This window comes from Zeus faber (assembly GCF_960531495.2).
Source record: "Zeus faber genome assembly, chromosome: 15".
In the NCBI taxonomy this organism is placed as follows: Eukaryota; Metazoa; Chordata; class Actinopteri; order Zeiformes; family Zeidae; genus Zeus; species Zeus faber.
Genome location: NC_137194.1, coordinates 26,473,377 through 26,492,534, shown reverse-complemented (window position 1 = coordinate 26,492,534; position 19,158 = coordinate 26,473,377). Strand labels below are relative to the sequence as shown.

Genomic DNA, 19,158 nt, shown 5'->3' with positions numbered 1-19,158 from the left:
TCAGGCACGTTTCCCCGTTGCTTTTAATACTTAATGTACAATGTTGTTAAGAATAGTTACACGATAAATAGAAGGCTTCAAAAACACCCAGTGTAATATCGGCCGATACTGCTTCCAGCGATCGGTGATCAGTGATCAACCCCAAAAACCCTGATCAGAACACCTGCTACTAAGAGTACTTCTTATCTTAATCAGGGTGCCTAACCTTTTTCCAACCAAGATCCACTTTTAAAGTAGCCAGTCTGTTGAGATCTACCAGTCTAAATAGAGATCCATAGCCATTACTGATAACCTACCTACGTATTTTATATGCACACAAGCAACAGAAAAGTGATCCAGTTATAATAAAAGTTAGTTCCCTAAGTTGAAAAAGTGGAAAGAAATATATTTCTCTACCTTAGTGGGACCGCTGGCACTGGGAGGAGGCATTTCGTTTCTCGTGGTCAGGTCAGTAGGAGCTAGTTGCAAGCCTTAGGCCGGGACCCAAGGTGGTCATCCAGCATTGTGGATCTCTACTTTGACTTGACAATTTTCTTTGTGAGAGAAAGCAGAGAGTGGTCCTCATAACGTGCAGTGTCAATCTGCACAAGTCTTTGCCCTGACGTTGAAGTTCTGCCTGCATGTGAGGAAAGTTCCGCAGGTCACAGTGTTGCAGCCTACTTGACAGCAGTTGTAGCTTGCTTAAATGTGTTCCCTGAACTGATCATGTTGATTACATATTTACCCTTACCCTGCAGCTCTAAATTAAACTCATTGAGCAGGTCAGTGAGATCTGTCAGGAACACTAAATCCAAAAGTCACTGGTAGTCCTCTGGCTGTGCATATTCTACATGTTTTGAAAGCTTGAAAATCTTGGATTTCAGGCAACAGCTCGCCAAATATTTACCTCTACTTAGCCATTGAACACCTGTGTGCAGCAGCAGCTCTGTGTGTTCTGAGCCGGTCTCCTCTAAGTGAGCACGGAATAACCTTCTTTCTAGACTCCTGGCCTGAATGGAACACACAATCTTCATCGCAACGTCCATTACTTCTTTCATGTTTAAAATCTTTCCACACAATGCTAACTAGTTAATTATACAAGATAATTAAGGAAGGCCAGGAAAGTTCAGTTGCTCCTCGACATCCTCTTCTATTCCCTCGCATTGGCGTGTAACGGTATTCCGGGATTAGTCACCTCGACGGTACAGTGGGCCCATGGTTCGGTATGTGTCACGGTTTTGGGGCCATGGTAACGGTACAGTTTCAGTATCTTTATAATTAAGAAACAGAAGATAAATAGCGGTGTAAACATTTTTTTTAAAGGTTTTTAGAGTAGTCTGTCATAAATAACTAGTGAAACGCTGTGTGTGTATGACTGTAGTGGTAGTGGGGGGTTCAAGCTTTTGGTCAGTTCTAATAAGTTAATCTGATTGGAGGGGAGGTATCCAGGATAGTGGGTAATTGGCCCAGGTGTCTCGGGGGCGGGCCCCTGGCAGAGAGTGTGGAAAGAGAGGAGAGATCGAAGTGAGACGAGCGTCTGAAGAGAAATTTGTGATAAAGAGGGACACGGCCATCCCAGGGGGTTATTTTCCGACTGGACACCTACATTGATTGCACTCATTACAAAAACATTTCTCCAAAGTCTTATCTTGTGTATCTATTGAAAAGGCTGCGTAGCCATGTGCAGTTACAAAAACAGCAGAAAAAATGCAAAAACAGGGAAATGCTGTGCAGACTGACGTGGCTGCTGGAACTTCAACAGTGAATTCAATAGGAAGGGTGCACTTACGGGATGCCTTGCCTGTATGCTGAACCAACGTGTCTGGTGGACTTCTACCACGATAACGTAATGCCATGGCTCACGTGTGTGTATTGAACCCTAGGGGGCGTACCGAATGGTTTGATAACATACCATGTACCATGTACCTAGTCCTTAATCGAAGCCATGATATCCGCTTTATTCATAGAGTCACTGAAGATTGCATCTGCAGCCTCAACAAACGCTTCTTTAGCAACTTCGCCATCCTCGAAAAATTTCTTGTGTTTAGCAAGAACGTGATTGACACAATAAAATTGACGGGATAACACCAGGTTGCACGGTGAGGAAGGAGAGCACACGCAGGAAAACACTGACACACCTTTCTGTTTTACAATTCTATTTTATATTGACTCTTACAGAAGATTACGAGGGCCATGCAAAAATTAATTATTAAATTTTCAGAATAAAATCAGAATTTCCAAGATTAAAGTCAAAATACAATGTGAGAATACAGCGGGAACACATCACATCCTATATGAGAGAGGGGTGAGCGAGAGATGGAGAGGGGGAGAGAGAGATAGGGAGAGAGGTGGGAGAGGGGTGAGACAGAGAGTGGGGAGAGAGATAGCGAGAGGGGGAGACAGAGATAGACAGGGTGAGAGAGAATAAGGGGGAGAAGAGAGAGAAAGTAAGAGAGAGAGAGAGGCTGAGGGAAAAATAGAGAGCGGAGGATGTATTCCCGCTATATTGTCATAATGTATTTTGGCTTTAATTTCTGAATACCGACTTAATTCTGAACACTTAATTTCTGTCTGGAGAAGGAGCAGAGGGCGTCTGGGTGCACTGGCTCCTCCGCCCTAGCTGAGGCAGACCCTCCGAGGTCTGCTGCATTCCACTCCCTGTGCGGACAGGCAGTTTTTATATGCCTGATGTCTCCACACTCGAACAACAGATTCCCATGGCTGACCTGCTCTCCTGCTGTGAACAGCACCTGCTCCACTGACATGGTTGGACCCGGAATTGGACGTACTCCATGGCCCCTGACACACACACACACACACACACACACACACACACACACTCACAAAACCGTTATCTACTAGAGAGAGAGAGAAACTGCCTAACCTCTAGAGGAGGCTGAACCCTGTGCATGCTTTAATAATACCAATTAAAGCGGTGCTGAACCTGGATCAACAGGTCTTAGCCCGGAGGTCCGACTGAGACGGACTAAAATGATATTAGGGGATTAGAGTAATGGAGTGGAATTGGTTAAAGTCTCCATCATTCTTGTTTAAATGTGGACCATGTCTCCGAGTTTGGCTGCTGGCCAGTGTGGCCATCAATCATGGAGGATTGCCCCACACATGACCTACAGGGCTGCGTTGTAAATCAATTTAATGTTTCAACATCTGTCAGTGATATCGTATCATGAATTTAAGATATTGTCAAAGTGAGATTCACAGTTTTCTTATCTGAATTCCTGACGACAAGGTGTGACCTTTGTGGGGAAGGACCATACAGGTGTCAAATTGAGTTTAGTCTGTTTAATAGTCAGCACATACATTTTACATCACCCCTAACCATTTTCCTGATGATAGCTCACAATTATTAGAATTGTAATATTGTCTCTATATTCGGATTTTGATATGGTAAGAAACATTCCTTAAAATTATCTCCCGCTCCGGCTTACAACTACGGTGATACATATTTTTGTCAAATTTACTCTATTTTGATGTATTTTGTTGATTCATTCCATTTGCAAAGGAGGGAGCATGATTACTTTAACCTGAAAATAGACAATATTAAAAAAAAAAATCTAAATCTGAGCCATCGTCAGGAAATGGTCATGGTAATGCTGACTGAAATGGACAAAAGCTAGATTTGAACCGAGTATGGTCCTTTAGAAAGTTTCTCACTGTACAAGGTCAAAAATATTACAGTCTACTACAGATTTAGACTGGTAAATGTGAACGCGACTCATGTGTCTGTGGGGTAAATTGATGGACCAGGAAGTAGGTGACTGGGTTCTTCTGCCACAACAAATCAAATGCATAAATTAAAGTGACAGACTTTCTTTCGAAACTCCAGCAAAATGGTACTGACACTGGTGTGGGTACTGGTAACCAATAACCGATATTATATGCTGATATTTTTTACATTTTTTTTTCAGCTTTTGGTAGAAACTTTTTGAACTGGCTATGTGACCCTTTTCCATGTAAACACAAGTTAAAACTACATAGAAATGTTTTCTTAAAGAGGGCAATCTATTTAAATGTCTTTATTTGAGTCTACATTGTACCAGAGACCTCGACCCCGTTTTTAATACAAAGAACAAACATAGAAGTAATGCAAAACACATCCCACTGACCAATGTCAACAATTACAGTTGTAGCTCATATTTCAATTATATTGTGACGCTTGGCCGTGTCGACCAGACAGACACAATGAAGGAGACGCAGATGAAACCTCTGCGAAGCTGGTTTTATTTCCTGCCGCGAGGCTACAACTACCCCGTGGTTGAGATGTCCAGTCGGAAAAAAACCCCCTGGGATGTATTACGAACTTCTCTTCAGACACTCTTTCTCTCGCTTCCACTTGTACCAGGCACTCGCCTCACTTCCCTCTCTCCTCTCCTTCCACACTCCCCCGGGAACCCGCCCCCTAGACACCTGGGCCAATTACCCACCATCCTGGACACCTCCCCTCCAATCAGATGAACTTATGCACATTATAAAAACCCACCAATGAACTTGAACGCCTGTCTCTCCCCTCCCCCCAAAGTCATACACACACATCTTTACACTATTAAAAGTTATTAATAGCAGATCACTATAAAACATTTTTATACCTTTTAACTGGATAATTGCAAGACCTTGTTTAACTTAAGGTGTATGTACAGATCATAGGACATATTGTGAGACAGTGTTCCGCTCCCAGGCGGGGAGTGTCCCGCCCCCCCCAAGATAGTCAGACAGAAACACACACAGTCAATCTGATCACGTCTCAGACTCGGACTAACATCTCTTTCCATCAGCCTCGTCATTGCCCTTGAGAAAGCACAATCTGTGAGTTCATTCATGTTATTCCTGTATGCATATGGTGTAGGAGCTATGACAATGTTCTGTATTAGCAGGTTATTTATATCTGCATAGATCGTTAATCGAAATATTTCTGCACTGTTCCACAGTTTTACACCGCTTCTATTTAAGATACCAAAAGTGAGCTCTTGTCTCCGGTTACTTATTGGGACAGTGTTTAGCTCGCTGCATAGCTACGTACATCTACTTGTGGTTTGGGCAGAAGAGTAAAAGATTTACTTCACCTCAAGGCATCTTCTGGCCTGGAAACCACTGAGTCACTGCTGAGAGCAAGGATGACGGAACTCCCAGGCCCCTCGGAACTGCAAAGCCCCTTTGAGCTCCCAGGCCCCTCGAAACTCCAAGGCTCCACCGGACTCCCGGGCCAAAGGAGACAGCCTGGCCACCCTAAGGGCCCTTAAGAAGGAAGCAGAATCAGAGGCTGCGATAGCAAAAGCAGAAGCTCTCGGAGCCCTTAAAGAGGAAAGGGAGGTGAGGGCCTCATCTTCTTCATCATCCAGGCACTCTGACGCCTCCTCACACCGGAACAGGGAGCGATGCAGCGCACTAAGGAGTATGTCAACACTCATTTCGGGGACCAACGCTGGCAGTGCCGATTCAACCCCCCCCCCCCCCCCAAAGAATCAGAACATATCTTCAACCACTCAGTCGACGACGACAAACTCGCACCCTCAGACGAGGATGACGCATTCTTGACATTATGGACAGTGGGTTCTACGCTAACAGTTGGGCGCTATTCCGCAAGGTTCAGCATCAGTGTCCTTCCAACAACAGGGACCAGGCCCTACACCACTTTATGTCAATTTTTGTGGGCTTTGTGAAGGAGATCGTTCGCAGTGGACATAACGAACCAGTGCCTATCAGGCCTCTAGAGTTTGCTGCACCTGTCAGCATTCAAGGTGGCGCCAGCCTGAGAGAACTTACTACCGCTGGTGACCAATAGGACGCCATTCATCCCATCTCTAGAGCTCGGAGGAAAGGGGAAAGCGTGTCTTCTGCGGAGCCTCCACCAAGGAAATTAGTGCCTTAGCACACCTCAAGGTGGCTTGACCACCCGACGAAGACTTTGACCTTATTAAGCCCGGAACCGATGGGGAGCTCCACCCAGAGGTTACTGTCCGTGTCACCAGCCTTTCAGGCCGAGCTTAGCAGTGCACGGTTCTAGAGTTTCTACAGCTGGAAATCTCTCTCAAGAGCAGTGGCCTGGCTCTCACTCCCTCCTTCACCTGGGACTTCTGCAGCAAGCCTCTATTCAAAGAGCGGCTCTACCCTTGACCCAGGGTATTCGACCCTGGAGGGTCTGAAACCCGAGGAGGACAAGCAAACAGCAAGTGGTGGGCAGTCATCTTCACATGCATTAGCTCACGTGCGGTGCACATGGAAGTGCTGGAGTTAATGGACTCCTCCAGTTTCATTAATGCCCTCAGACACTTATTCGCCATAAGAGGCCCTGTGAACCAGTTCAGGTCAGACTGCAAGACCAGCTTTGTGGGCGCAGGCAAGGAGCTCCAGATAGACTTGGGAACTACCTGACAGAGTGCGGATGCACATGGCAGTTCAATCCCCACTTTCTTCACACATGGGCGGCAGCTGGGAGCAGATGATTGGAAGTAAAGGTGAGGGAGATCGAGGTAAAGATAAGCAAGGACGGTGCAGCGAAGCTGTTCATTAGGCCTGTCTTGGACGTTGTCCTTCTTCTGCCCAGTGACTCTAAGGCAAAGGACTGTGAAGCACAACTCCCCAAGGTCAAGGATCCTGGTGGTTTGACGTCTTACAGATGCCAGGCGGGGAGTGTTCCGCTCCCAGGCAGGGAGTGTCCCGCCCCCAGGCAGGGAGTGTCCCGCCCCCCCAGTCTGTGCTGTGACATCATAGTATTGTGATGGTAGTATAACATTCGGACACGGGCATACAAGATAGCCAGACAGAAACACACGCGGTCAAGCTGATCGCGTCTCAGACTCGGGCTAACATCTTTTTCCATCAGCCTCGTCATTGCTCTTTCGAAAAAGCACAATCCATGGGTTCATTCATATTATTTGTGTATGCATAGAGTGTAAGAGCTATGACAATGTATTAGCAGGTTATTTACATCTGCATACAGGCTGATCATTAATCTGCATATTTCTGTACTGTTCCACACCGCATCTGTTAAAAGATACCAAAAGTGAGCTCCTGTCTCCGGATACTTATTGGGAAAGTGTTTAGCTCACTTACGTCTGCACGTGGTGAGGGCAGAAGAGACAGTCTTAACAAGACAAACATATTTTAATGTAATTGTAAAAGTAATAAGCATAAATTACAAAGGTTGTTTTATATTTTTCACACAATAACTAAGAAAATCATTGTTGGTATTTCAGACTTTTATAAGTTATTATCAAACTGTTGATTGAAAATAATTTAAATCATTGTTGTTTCCATTACTCCATGAACGCATCCAGTGGACTTCTACCGTCACAGTGTCTCTGTGGACGGAAATCACTCATTGTTGGAAGTTCTCAACAACTGCATTTTAAAGTCCTCAGAGACATTTCATAAACTTCAGAAACTTTTGGGACTAAAATAAAACACGATTCAGAGCTGTTGCTCATGAGCTGCATGAGTGAGGACACAAACACTGAATATGTTTTAAAATGACTCGAGAGGGAGTAAGTAAAATTTACAGATAAAACCCCAACAGGAATAAATATAGTAGGCGTATCACCACAGTCTCAGCTAATGGTTATTTAATACTCTTCAGGGTTACATTTCATCTTCTCTAAAATGATATGTCCAGAGACTAATATTGACTTAATTCAAGATTAAGTTAAGCAATGTAAAGTTATACGAACATTTGGACCTTTACTTATTTCTACCAGTGGCTTCTAAATCTGTTTATGCGTGGTATAACTATTGGTAGGATATAACCTTTATTGGCACTTAAAGATACCGATAGTTCTTCAGGATCCAATGACGGCCGAAATTATCAGTCGGGCCCGAGTATAAATACTCTCACTCTGTACTTTATGTTCCCCACTGAGCTGTTGCAATGTCCAAAGCAGCCCTGTATACCCAGAATTAGAGAATTATCACTGAGCCCTGCTTTATGCTTTGTGTGCGTGTACCTGTAACACTGGCATGTTTCCCTGCGGAACCCCCTGGAGTGATTCTGGTGCTGTGTGTAGTATTACGGTTCCGCATGGAATATGTGGGCGAGAGATAGAGGTGAGATGAGATGAGACGATGCCTTTCAAAGCATAATAACGGCTGCATTGTGGCCAGTACGGCGCTCGGCAGGAGAGGCCCTGGGTGGGCGGCGAGCTGGAGCTCCTGCGCCACTGAGGAACTCGCGGACTACTTTCTCTGACCGCAGCGACACTGAAGCGTTGCAGCTCACTCTGAACCGTATAAACACATGGAGGAGTTGTATCTATCTTTATCTACAGTCTGTTTCTGTATATCCAACAATACTATTACTGCTTGTGTACATGTTCCCATTTCTGAAATGTGAGACAATATTTAATGTGAGACAAGCCATAATCTATCTATCTTTGTATCGCTCTATGTATTTACTGTATGTATATATCCATCTACAGTATCTATCTATCTATCTATCTATCTATCTATCTATTATTTTAAATTGGTAGAGGCTGATCTCTTAGTATTTGTAAATGTAAAAATAATTTAAAAATGTTTCTTCAAATATTGCAGCCGAGGGCACTGAGGCCTGATATTACCAGCCCCACAGCACATGCACAGACGTAAGACTAATTTTGTGGATTAAGGGAGTGAAGCACTAAACACTCACTGAAGGCATAGGCATCAGCACAGATATATTAATGCAAAAAATTAGACCGATGACCCGGCTGTTCTTGTATAAATGCAATGAATCATTCTATTTAACAAACAGAAAAAAAAATACATATCTCACTCTGCTTGAATTTATTGCATTACGCAATCCCAAAACCCTTAAGCTAATAAACCCAATGGAACATGGAGCACAAGTCTCCCTCACATGCTGCTGCTGCTGAACAGTTTGTTTCAGCGCAGCGAGGTCACACAAGTCTGCCGTCACCCTGTGTTCCACGGCACGGCTGCCCTGTAGTGGAATCCCTGACAGATGCACGGCAGTCACAATCATGAATCATGAAACATCAGTTGACGATAAATTGACTTGTAAATAATTGCGATCTTTGTGTCTTTTTTGTCAATTTTATATTCAACAATGCATGTCTACCTAATGCAGAAGAACCTTCCATTGACATTGAACACTGGAACACAACAATTGGGATAAGTCAGTTGATTATTTGTTGCATTTCCAACACTGACTCAAAATTTCCGTTAAATTTGGACGGAAACATGATTGTTGAATCTAACAATTTTCACCAAATGATGGCAGTCAGCTGATATAACTGGCAGTTATGTAATCATTGTGACAGCTCTACAGATGGCAGATGTTACAGATGTTACTGGGTCCTGGGGGTGGGGGTGGGGGTGGTGATGAAGAGCCATGAATGTGGGATGAGGATGAGAGGAAGAGGATGGGGATGGTGGGAGTCTTGTCGTTCCCACTGCCCCTCCTCAGGGGTCATGGAGGACAGGAAGTAGATATGACAACATGCTGCGTTTTACATTCCACGCCGCAAAGAACTGAAGCCAGTCTCTCGTGAGAAGAGACTCTCGCTCTTCAGCCGGCTCTCATTAATTTAAACCGCTGGTATGGTCTCGTGCGTGATGCCACGTGCTGGTGTAATAAAAAAAAATTATAAAAGAGTTTTGAGAGTCATTGGATTATCTTAAAAAAAATTTGGTTCAATTTTTGACATCTGTATTTTTTGGGTTATCTCAATATTAAATTTACACTGGTAAATGACAACTAAGGTTTATGCATTCATACTGTATATTTTTTTATTTTGTAAGAAATATGTTTCTTGTTTATTCACATATTAAGTTGAAGGACTTAATTTGTTAATTTGGAAAAAAATGTCACACCCATTACAACATTGTAGGCCATTTCACTGTCTAAAACATGGCGGCACCGCCTGACATTTTTAGACATCTAAGCCACAAAACTTTCAAACTTTAAATAAGTTGTTGGTTTCAAATTGACCATACTTTAGAGGGATTCTTTCTATTTTATGTACGTCTTGATATCAAGCTTATTTTAATGATAATTGATTCGGAGACAAACACAATTTTTTTCTCAATTTTAAGTAGAGAAATACTTCAAAAATATAGGTGTTACAAATTGGTACAAAGTTGATCCGATTCCTATTTACTAAGTTACATTGTCTGTAGCTTTCTTGGCCAGGTCTCTCTTGTAAAATGCATTTTGAATCTCAATGAGACTAACCTAGTAAAACAAAGGTTAAATAATATAGTTGTTTTTTTTACAGTGTATAACTGTTAAAGTTATACAAGTCAAATAGGAGGCATACTTTTTTATTTGCACTCGTTCTAGTGACTGTATCAGTCTTCATGAAATTACTATTCTGCAGAATTGTTCAGTAAAAGAAAACCATAAAAAAGGATTGCAAAAATGTAGGCTGCTCATTGTTCTGTATATCCACTCTCTTATTCGACATATACCCTTGATTTCATCAACCACCACCTTAGTGCACTTATCACAGCTAGTGCACAGCTGGCACCGACAAGTTTGGACATTGTTCTATGTGAATTCACGGAAAAAAACTTTCAAATGCCATATTCAATAATGCTATGGAATAATAACAAATTATATAGGGTTTCCATATTTCAATCATTTCTCTTGTTGAGTTGGTCTGAGAAAAGTGATTGTTTCTGATTGATTATATAAAAGGCTTTCAATTTGAGCAGTGGCCACTAAACTTTTAAGGTTAACATAATATTAAATCTTGGAATGAGTGTTTCTATAGTGCATTTATGAGGCATTAAGTCAAAAAAAACTTTCCGATGAAAGGCCTTCCTTCTTCTCCTAACCTTCACTCTTCCCTTCCTTCCCATCCACCTGTTCTCTCTTCTCAAACTTCCCAAGGCTTTTCAAGCGCCGTGGCCTGGGTCTACCGTTCCACTGCCCCGCCCTGCCCTTTGCCCGCTGTTCCGAGCCCATGGAGAGTGCCCGTCTACCCGGATAGGATGCCTGCCTTGACCGACGCCCTGCACCCTCTCCTGCCCACCGACGCCACCGCTGTCTCCGCCACTGTCTCCTTCGCCCTGCGCACACCGACTCTCACCGACGGCTCCACCTGCCCCCCTGGGCTAGGCCCCGCCCCGCGCGCCCAACATGGTGGATGAGGTCACCACCATGAAGGATGAGGTCATCACCGCCAACACGCTGGCTTGGCTGGTTTGCTCGGGCATCTCCATCCTGGCCAACACCTGGGGCATCTTGAGCGTCAGCGCCAAGCAGAAGAAGTGGAAGCCGCTGGAGTTTCTCATCTGCACGCTGGCGGGCACGCACATCCTCAACATGGCCATCCCCATCACCATGTACTGTGTCATCACGCTGCGCCGCCAGCACTCCAGTTACGAGTGGAACGAGGGCCTGTGCAAGGTGTTTGTCTCCACCTTCTACACGCTCACGCTGGTCACCTGCTTCTCCGTCACCTCGCTCTCCTACCACCGCATGTGGATGGTGCGCTGGCCTGTCAACTACAGGTAAGATCCTGTTAACGTCTCGCGTATCAGGCGTCAGCAATAGAAGCCTGCTGGCAGTGGTGGGAAAAGTACTGGAAAGCCACACTAGAGTACAGCTAAAGTTGATATTAAAGGTACTTCAGTCTCAAAAGCTAGCTTAGTTTTTGTTTTCTTTGCTCTGATTTTATTCTGGTTGTCAATATTTCCGTATTTTTCAGTAATTAGGAACGTCATTCAGTAAGACGCATCTTTCACTCTGACATAAGAAAACATTTGTTGTAAATAGGGTCATGGGTGTTGGTCTCCATCAGTCGTGGCAGGTGCAGGTGACAAACCGAGCCAACTCCCCAACCTTGCGGCCAAAAAAAAACAACCTTCTACAACAGTTAGTATCCCAGTCCTACAGAACCGTCAACTCTGACCATGGGCTGGAGAGTGTTTGTTTACACTCAGCTTGCTGCTGGATATGACCCTTTCAACATGAACCTGGTGATAACGGGCTTCACTTACATCTTTGGCTGCAAATTTTCCTCTGATTTTATTTTGTAGTGAGTAACTACAGGGGAAATGTCTGGGAATAAAAGTTAACTTTTTTGGGGCTTAATGTAACTAATACCCATTTCCCATTTCACCAAAGACCCGGTAACACCCGCTAAAAATCAGAATTTGCCAACAATGGGAAAGGAAAAACCTGGTTCTCAGTCCCGGGTCAACTGACCTGGCAATAGACCCAGATTTTAATCGGCTCCACCTCCAATCAGCTCTGATGTGAACAGGACACCCGGGTTGACCGGCTCATTTTGGCACCTTTACCGACGGGATGCGATGCATGTTAAAGTTCCGGACGTTGGCGCATAAATAGACAAGAATATCCGTGTATCATTCGATCATTTTATATCCCATTTAGAATCCAAAATCAGAAGTTTTTGACTTTTTTCCGCATGGGGAACGTGAAATGTTGTGAGCGTGGGGATCGCACCACGGAGAGCACAGCAGAGAATCCCCACACTCCCCGTCGGTCCCCACTCCCTGCCGCCAAAGGACCGGCAGCATGGAGTATCCGTATGCAGGTGCGCACCGGCAGCGGGGAGTGTTTGGTCGTTCATGAACGATCCGATTTTTTGAACGGCTCAACATTTTCTTTTCAAGGTTTACAGTTTTATGTGGTTGTTTGTTAAAGTTTCTGTCTCCTCTACTGTACTCCCAATCACATTGGAACCATGGCACGCCCCTTTTACCACGTATTTTGTGACGTCGAACGTGACGCACCAGCAAAAAAACTGCATTTCTCCTGGCAACGGGAAGGTGTCAATCACCTATTTCTAGCGGGTTTAAAAAACCCGGGTCAACCCGCTAATTTTGGTGTGAAAACGTCAAAAGTAAAATTAGACAGGAATATAATAGCTCAAGTAAAGTACAGGTACCCCAAAAAAATACTTAGTAAAAGTATTTTTACATTGTTTCTTACACCACTGCATGCTGGCATGTGCGGCATACCATAAACCTCACGTCAGAGTTGTTGTTCTTTTTTAAAGGGGAAGTTTATTAGAACAATGGTTCATCACCTGGGGTGCAGGACAGCTGAGAATGTGTATCTGGGACAATCTGTCTTTGTTACTGATATAGACATTTGTTATCATTAAGGCGATACCATGCACAATGCTGTGGCGTCTGCCAGCTCTGGCCTCTGCATTGAGCACAGCTTGGCTCCCCACGAATGAAAGTGAATTCTCTTTGAAGGACAACGTGAGAACAATCACCAGAGAACAAACATGGTTCATCACCATTTCAGTTTTGTTAACCCCTTCCAGTAGTGTGCTGGTCACACAAACTCATATATTTTGAACCACATTCATGTTCTTCTTATGTGACTAGTTGCACCTTCTGTCTCATGGTGCTTTTCCACGATTACCATAAGACTCATTGGTTTTTATCTTTTCTGTTCATAGTTAGAAGTAAAGTGACATTAAACAGTACTATTGGCAAATAACATATTGCAACGCCAAAGAAGGAGAACTGAAACAATACTTTGTCCAAGAAATATAGGCCGGCATTTTAGAACATCTCTCCTCTCAGCAAAGCTGAAAACTCTTACTTTCGCTGTCTTGACCCGTTATTTGTGGCTATGCAGATCTCCACTCCATTTTCTGGTCATCAAGCACAGAACAATCATTCGCAGCTGAATGCTTTTCTAGAGCAAAAACCACAGCAAATATCAGCTCCGCCACATTAAGTATACATACTGAAAAGAGTGCTATTCCAATTTTTTTTCCCTAACTGTTAAAGCACATTTTTTAGTTAGTTCTATCTAGGGTACCTCAGGATCAAGATTAGTGAGGGAAATGTTTAACTTGAAGGGTTTGTACAGTAAGAGTAAATATGTTGTAAATGTGTGTAATTTTAGTTTGTTAAAAGAGATCTATTCTCAAAATCTAGACATTATTAATAATAATAAATGTATTTATAATTAATTATAATTTACCTTAATTTATAGTTGTTATTATTATTATTTATTATAAATTATTATTGTTATTATTATTATTATTATTATTATTATTATTATATAATTTCATTATTTATTCTGAAGTAGTTAATTGAATTGAATTCAGTATTCCCTTTATAAAATAAAAAGAAAATTGGTGTCAATACAATAATGTTCAGGAACTGCATTGAAGTCAAGGTAAAAGAATGAAAAACGTGAAGCGATATATCGCCCCAGGCCTCGCACATCAGCCCCCACGGCAGATACGCAGCTTCAAGTCTTCCTTCCAGGACCATTCCTCAGCGCCACTAAGCAAATCAGGCTTTCAAACATTGTTGTTACCCTGCAGCACATCCAGGTGTCCAAGATATACCAATCGGGAACAGACCCAAACATTATCCCCATAATCACGTTAAACTCCGTGGGCTGGGTCGTGTGACAATGATAATCCTTCAGTGACTCATCGGATGTGATCGCGCCGGATCCAGGGTCAAGTTTTTCCATGATGCATTATTGATGAAGGGCACTTGATTAAGATGGCCGCAAACCCGCGCCAGACTCAATTCATTGCTCGCAATCTGAAATGTAGAAATTATGGAAATGTGAAAACTGTCATATGTTTTCCATTTTTTAGAACAGTTGGTGGTACATCGTAATAAGGGCAAAAATACAAATTGAAAAAAAATATGATACCATTTAATTACAACAATTATTTTCACCTGGCAACACATTTAACCTATCCGTCTGTCCTCCGGTTATCCATCCAACCATATTTTTTGTGCAGATGTGACTGTTGGCTCATGACCAAACAAATGAGAGAATGCAGTTGTTCACGAGCACTTGTTTTTTTTCAATCTATTTTGCCTGTTGTCAAACTCTCAAACCATATTATTTCCCTTCGCTCGTCTATTAACCCCAGAGTCATGTTTCCTTTTTTTCAGGGCTTACTTTCAGTCACCGGGGTAGTGAGATAGCTCAGGTGATGAGGCCTGTAATGGCTATTCCCCTTTCAACTGAAAGCTTCCACATTGGCCCCATTAAACCAGCATGGCTGCTTATTCCTGCTGATGCAAACGCAAACCCAATGCCTGAATTATGAATTCCAACCTTGTACTTCAGCATCTGTTCTCATCGGGCTGTGCGCCTGTGCCATCTCACTGGAGCTTTTCTTCTTGCACCGCTCTCGCTTTCTCTCCGTCTGGTAATAGATTCAAGCAGCTTGATGACGTGAACTCTCCTTCGCAAGCACCTCAGGCAAAATCAGGATAAGGCTGACGTTATTACTTGCAGCGACAACAAGACCTACTTCTCTTTGCAACAAAGCCAGGGTGAAAATGTACAAAGGGGCTATTGCTGCTGCCACTGTTTTCTTCCTGCTGTAGAGGTCTGTGTGGCTTAACATTTTTTAGATCACAAAATGGAATTGTAGGGTATTTATTTTGTTTTTGTGCGGATATTAATATCTGCATCACGCAAGAGCTTCCACAGAGAATGTAAATGCAGGGCAGAGGAGGTTGGTTCTCTTCAGGGAGACTGTGTGGGCATTCTTTCAAAACTGCTCCAGGACAACTGACACCGAACACAGAGCACGTCATCCCAACTGCTCGAGGGGAAGTGGACCCCAGAATCCTGTCCATATGTCCCATGACATCATACCTTCTTTTTTTTTTATGTAGGCCACACTATACGTACCGCATCGACTCGAGGAATATGGACAGTGTCGCTTCAGAGAAGTCGATTCCCTCCGGGCGCCATCTTGGAAACCGCCGCCGGGCAGTACGGCTGTGACTCACAAGACAAGACTTCCATCTCTTTGTACAGAGAGCTGTCTATATCAAAACTTCTGACACACTTTTTACCGTTTAGCGTCGTTCCACTTGCGGACCCCGGTACGCATGCCTCAGAAACAGTTAGGTTCCGAACACTCAAGACATGCCAGTGTAACCTTGAATAATAAAAAGGCAAGTTGTGTGGTGACTAGATGTCATGACACTCTTGGTCAGTCATCTTTAGGACTGAAAAACTACGCAAGAGGTCTCTCTCTCGGACAACTAAATAAAAATATTAGATAGAGCGGGGTACACACTACAAGATAATGAAGCTGAGGCCCGATTCCCCCCTTCTGACAATCGTGAGCAAAGTCACGATTTTTTGATGGTTCTAAAGATTATTGTGCCAGATTATCCTTTGGTCTGAGGTATTTTAGGGGTGTTTTTTTCTTACGTCCCCTGATCTGCTCAGAATTCCATCTTGGTGGCACCGATTGCAAATCGCATATATTAAACCTGTTTAATATTTAGGATCCAATATCCTGTGGGGCAGGGGGAACCCCGAGGCAGGGTCTGTGGATTGTCACGTGGGCCAATTGGGAGCCAAGCTAACTGGAACGGAGCAAGTCATTGCAAGTCAATCCATTGTTTTTTCTTTTTTCCTTTTGGATTTTCTGTAAAAAAATAGCCCGTCGTCCGCCATGTTTGTTTACACCAAAGTCAGGTTTGACCGCGCAAGAATTCCAGTTTTGAGATTTGACACCTTGTGTGTCAAGTCTCGTGTGGCTACGCGGCTACACGGCAGGAAAAGGGGCGTGTCATGGTATCAGTGTGATTGGGGGGAAAAACAGTAGAAGCAGCATGGAGTATCCATGCGTGGTGCGCATACCGGTCCTTCGGCAGCAGGGAGCGGAGACGCTCCTTCTATTAGGAGACTGGCTTGGGGCGGTGCTGGAGTGGCTCGGAGCCCGGCAGGGAGTGTGGGGGTGTGGCGGCTGTGTTCCCCGCAGAGCGGTCCCCGCAGAGCGGTCCCCACGGAGCGGTCCCCACGGAGCGGTCCCCACGGAGCAGTCTTCACACTCAAAACATTTGCGGGCATGCGGAAAAAAACTAAATAACTTCTGAGGTTGAATTTGGATTCTAAATCGGATATGAAATGATTGAATGATACACGGATGTTCCTGTCTATTGATGCGGCAACGTCCAGAACTTGCGCACGACACATCATGCTGGTAAAGAGGCAAAGATTTGCTTCTCTACCCGGGTGTCGTGTTACCATCACAGCCGATCTGAGCTGGAGCTGATAAAAACCTATGACTATTGCACTGTCAATTGTCCCGGGACTGAAACTCAGGTGTAGCCTCTCCCACTAATAATAAATGCCAGATGTTAGCGGGTGTTACTGGTTTTTGGTGCAGTGGGAAAGGGGTATTAGTGTGTGGTGCTGTTTGGTCAAATTGTTGCTCTCCATGCACTATACAGTAGAAACAAAACTGTAAAATGTATCATGATATGTCAATATGTGTGGGCTCTCTCACATTTTCAACATCTGTTAAGATTTGAAAAATCTTTGAAGTGTTGACCAGGCATTATATGCAATCATCAATCATCTTCCCTTTGAGTTCAATTTAAATTTAAATCTATTATTATAAAAACATAGTTTTGGATTCTAGCGTCAAAATGATATATTATCTGCGCTGTCCAAGGCCGAGTCCTTTAGAACATGGACTTGAACATGGAGCCGTCCAGACTGAAGTACTACAGCCCTGTCACACAATATGACACAAGACAAATTGCAATCACTTCAAGCACTGTTAATATTGAGCACCATTTTAAAATATTGACAGTTGCTATCAAGTGTATGTAAAGTAGCAACTGGCCATTGAGTAGATTGCATCCATCCTTCAAGCTGAGGGGAATGAATCCCCCTGTGCTCCCTCTGTTGCCATTGATGACGCCTTGAGGCTTCAACACCACTTAAGGTGCAAATGTTGCGGCAAGCTATTGTAATCTTCTGGTGAAATCTTGACATCTTGAGAATGAGACCCCCACTTGCTACATGGTGTATTTTTAGACCCACTGTATAACCGCTGTTGGGAACCTATCAAGTGCCACACAGCCACGAGGCACAAACACTTGAGCAAATGGCTTGGCTGTAACAATTACTTGGAGGTGAGAGGAAATAGAAATTCTTTGCTCTGAAATAGACCTCGATAACAAACCGACCAGACCCAGTGACATGAAAAGCAATCTTTTGCCTTCAGCGAGTCATCGATCTCCCGCTCCTTTTAGTCGCAGTTTATTTGAATAATGAAATTTTTGGGACAGTTCCAACAGATATTCCTATTGATTTCTCGGTGGTCTTTGGCTTTTTTTTCCCCAACCGATTTTATCCCAAGCCAAGTGCTGCATTTTAAAAAGTACTTAAGCGCCTAATTTCCTATCTCTAATTGCCTAAGTGGAGTTCCTATTAGTGACTATTTTCTGTCTTTGGACTTTTTTTTAACTTTGCAATTAATTCTGAAAACATTCAACAGTCAAATTCACATGTCTTTGTTTTTCTAGACACACACTTCTCATGTTTAATTGGTCATTACAAAAAAAAAAAATACTGTTTATATTGGAACAGTCTTCTGGTTGAGATCGCTCATTTAAAAGGGCTGAAACATTTAATTCACACAAACCTCCCATCCTATATAAATGTTCCCCATCCATGAGTTTCAAGTCATGAACACAAGCAGCGTCGGTGCCGATTGGCGTAATTCACAAAACCTTTCCTGAAATCCTCTTTACATTTGTTCTTGAGAAAAGAAGAAACTTGACTCATGATACATTTTTAAATTTGCGTGCGTTCCAGGCATGTAGGTCATAAATTCCAAATGCTCATAAACCAACTCATTCCAGACTTTCGACACCACGTAAGCCATGCGGGCCAATTGGTGGTGTGCAAATAGACCCGGGAGGAGCAGAGAATCACAAACCTATCTCCCTACCCATGGCACAATTAGCCAGGTGCTTCGATAAAACAAATATGCTATTGCAGTCAGGCATGACAGCGTGCACTGGGGTCCTTGTATTTCATCGTTTATCAATTGGAACGGTCTTTGTAATGGTTTAACGGTTTAATATGTTCATGATTGGTTGTTAATTTGTTGTTAATGAGGTTTGACACTATTCCAAGTAGAAGCCTTTACTATGCTTTATAATACATGAATTTGTCCCAATGACTCTCTATGGAACATTTTTGGACTTTATAGATCATAATCATCATCTTCATTAATTATAATCAGTCATCATAATCAATCTTATAGCCACCATTTGGTCTGGAAGTCTGTCTCAGCTGGAAACTGAATCACCTTAGCGTCAGTTTGGGGATGAACCTTTGACACTTTTCTATTACAGAAATGTCAAGTTTCATCCAATACCGTGTACTGCTCCCATCCATTGCTTTCACCAAACAGTTTAGAATTAGACTGTTAG

General features: G+C 43.3%; 1 protein-coding gene across 1 annotated transcript in view; it reads left to right on the top strand.

Moving 5' to 3' along the window:
* Window positions 1-11,074: 11,074 nt before the first annotated feature.
* Window positions 11,075-19,158, top strand: part of gpr153 (G protein-coupled receptor 153) — a gene marked incomplete at both ends in the record, with an annotated part of 25,494 nt that continues 17,410 nt past the window's right edge. Inside the window, one exon of the mRNA XM_080015336.1 lies at window positions 11,075-11,448. Within this exon, the coding sequence (XP_079871462.1) occupies window positions 11,075-11,448 (374 nt within the window). The remainder of the gene's footprint in view (window positions 11,449-19,158) is intronic.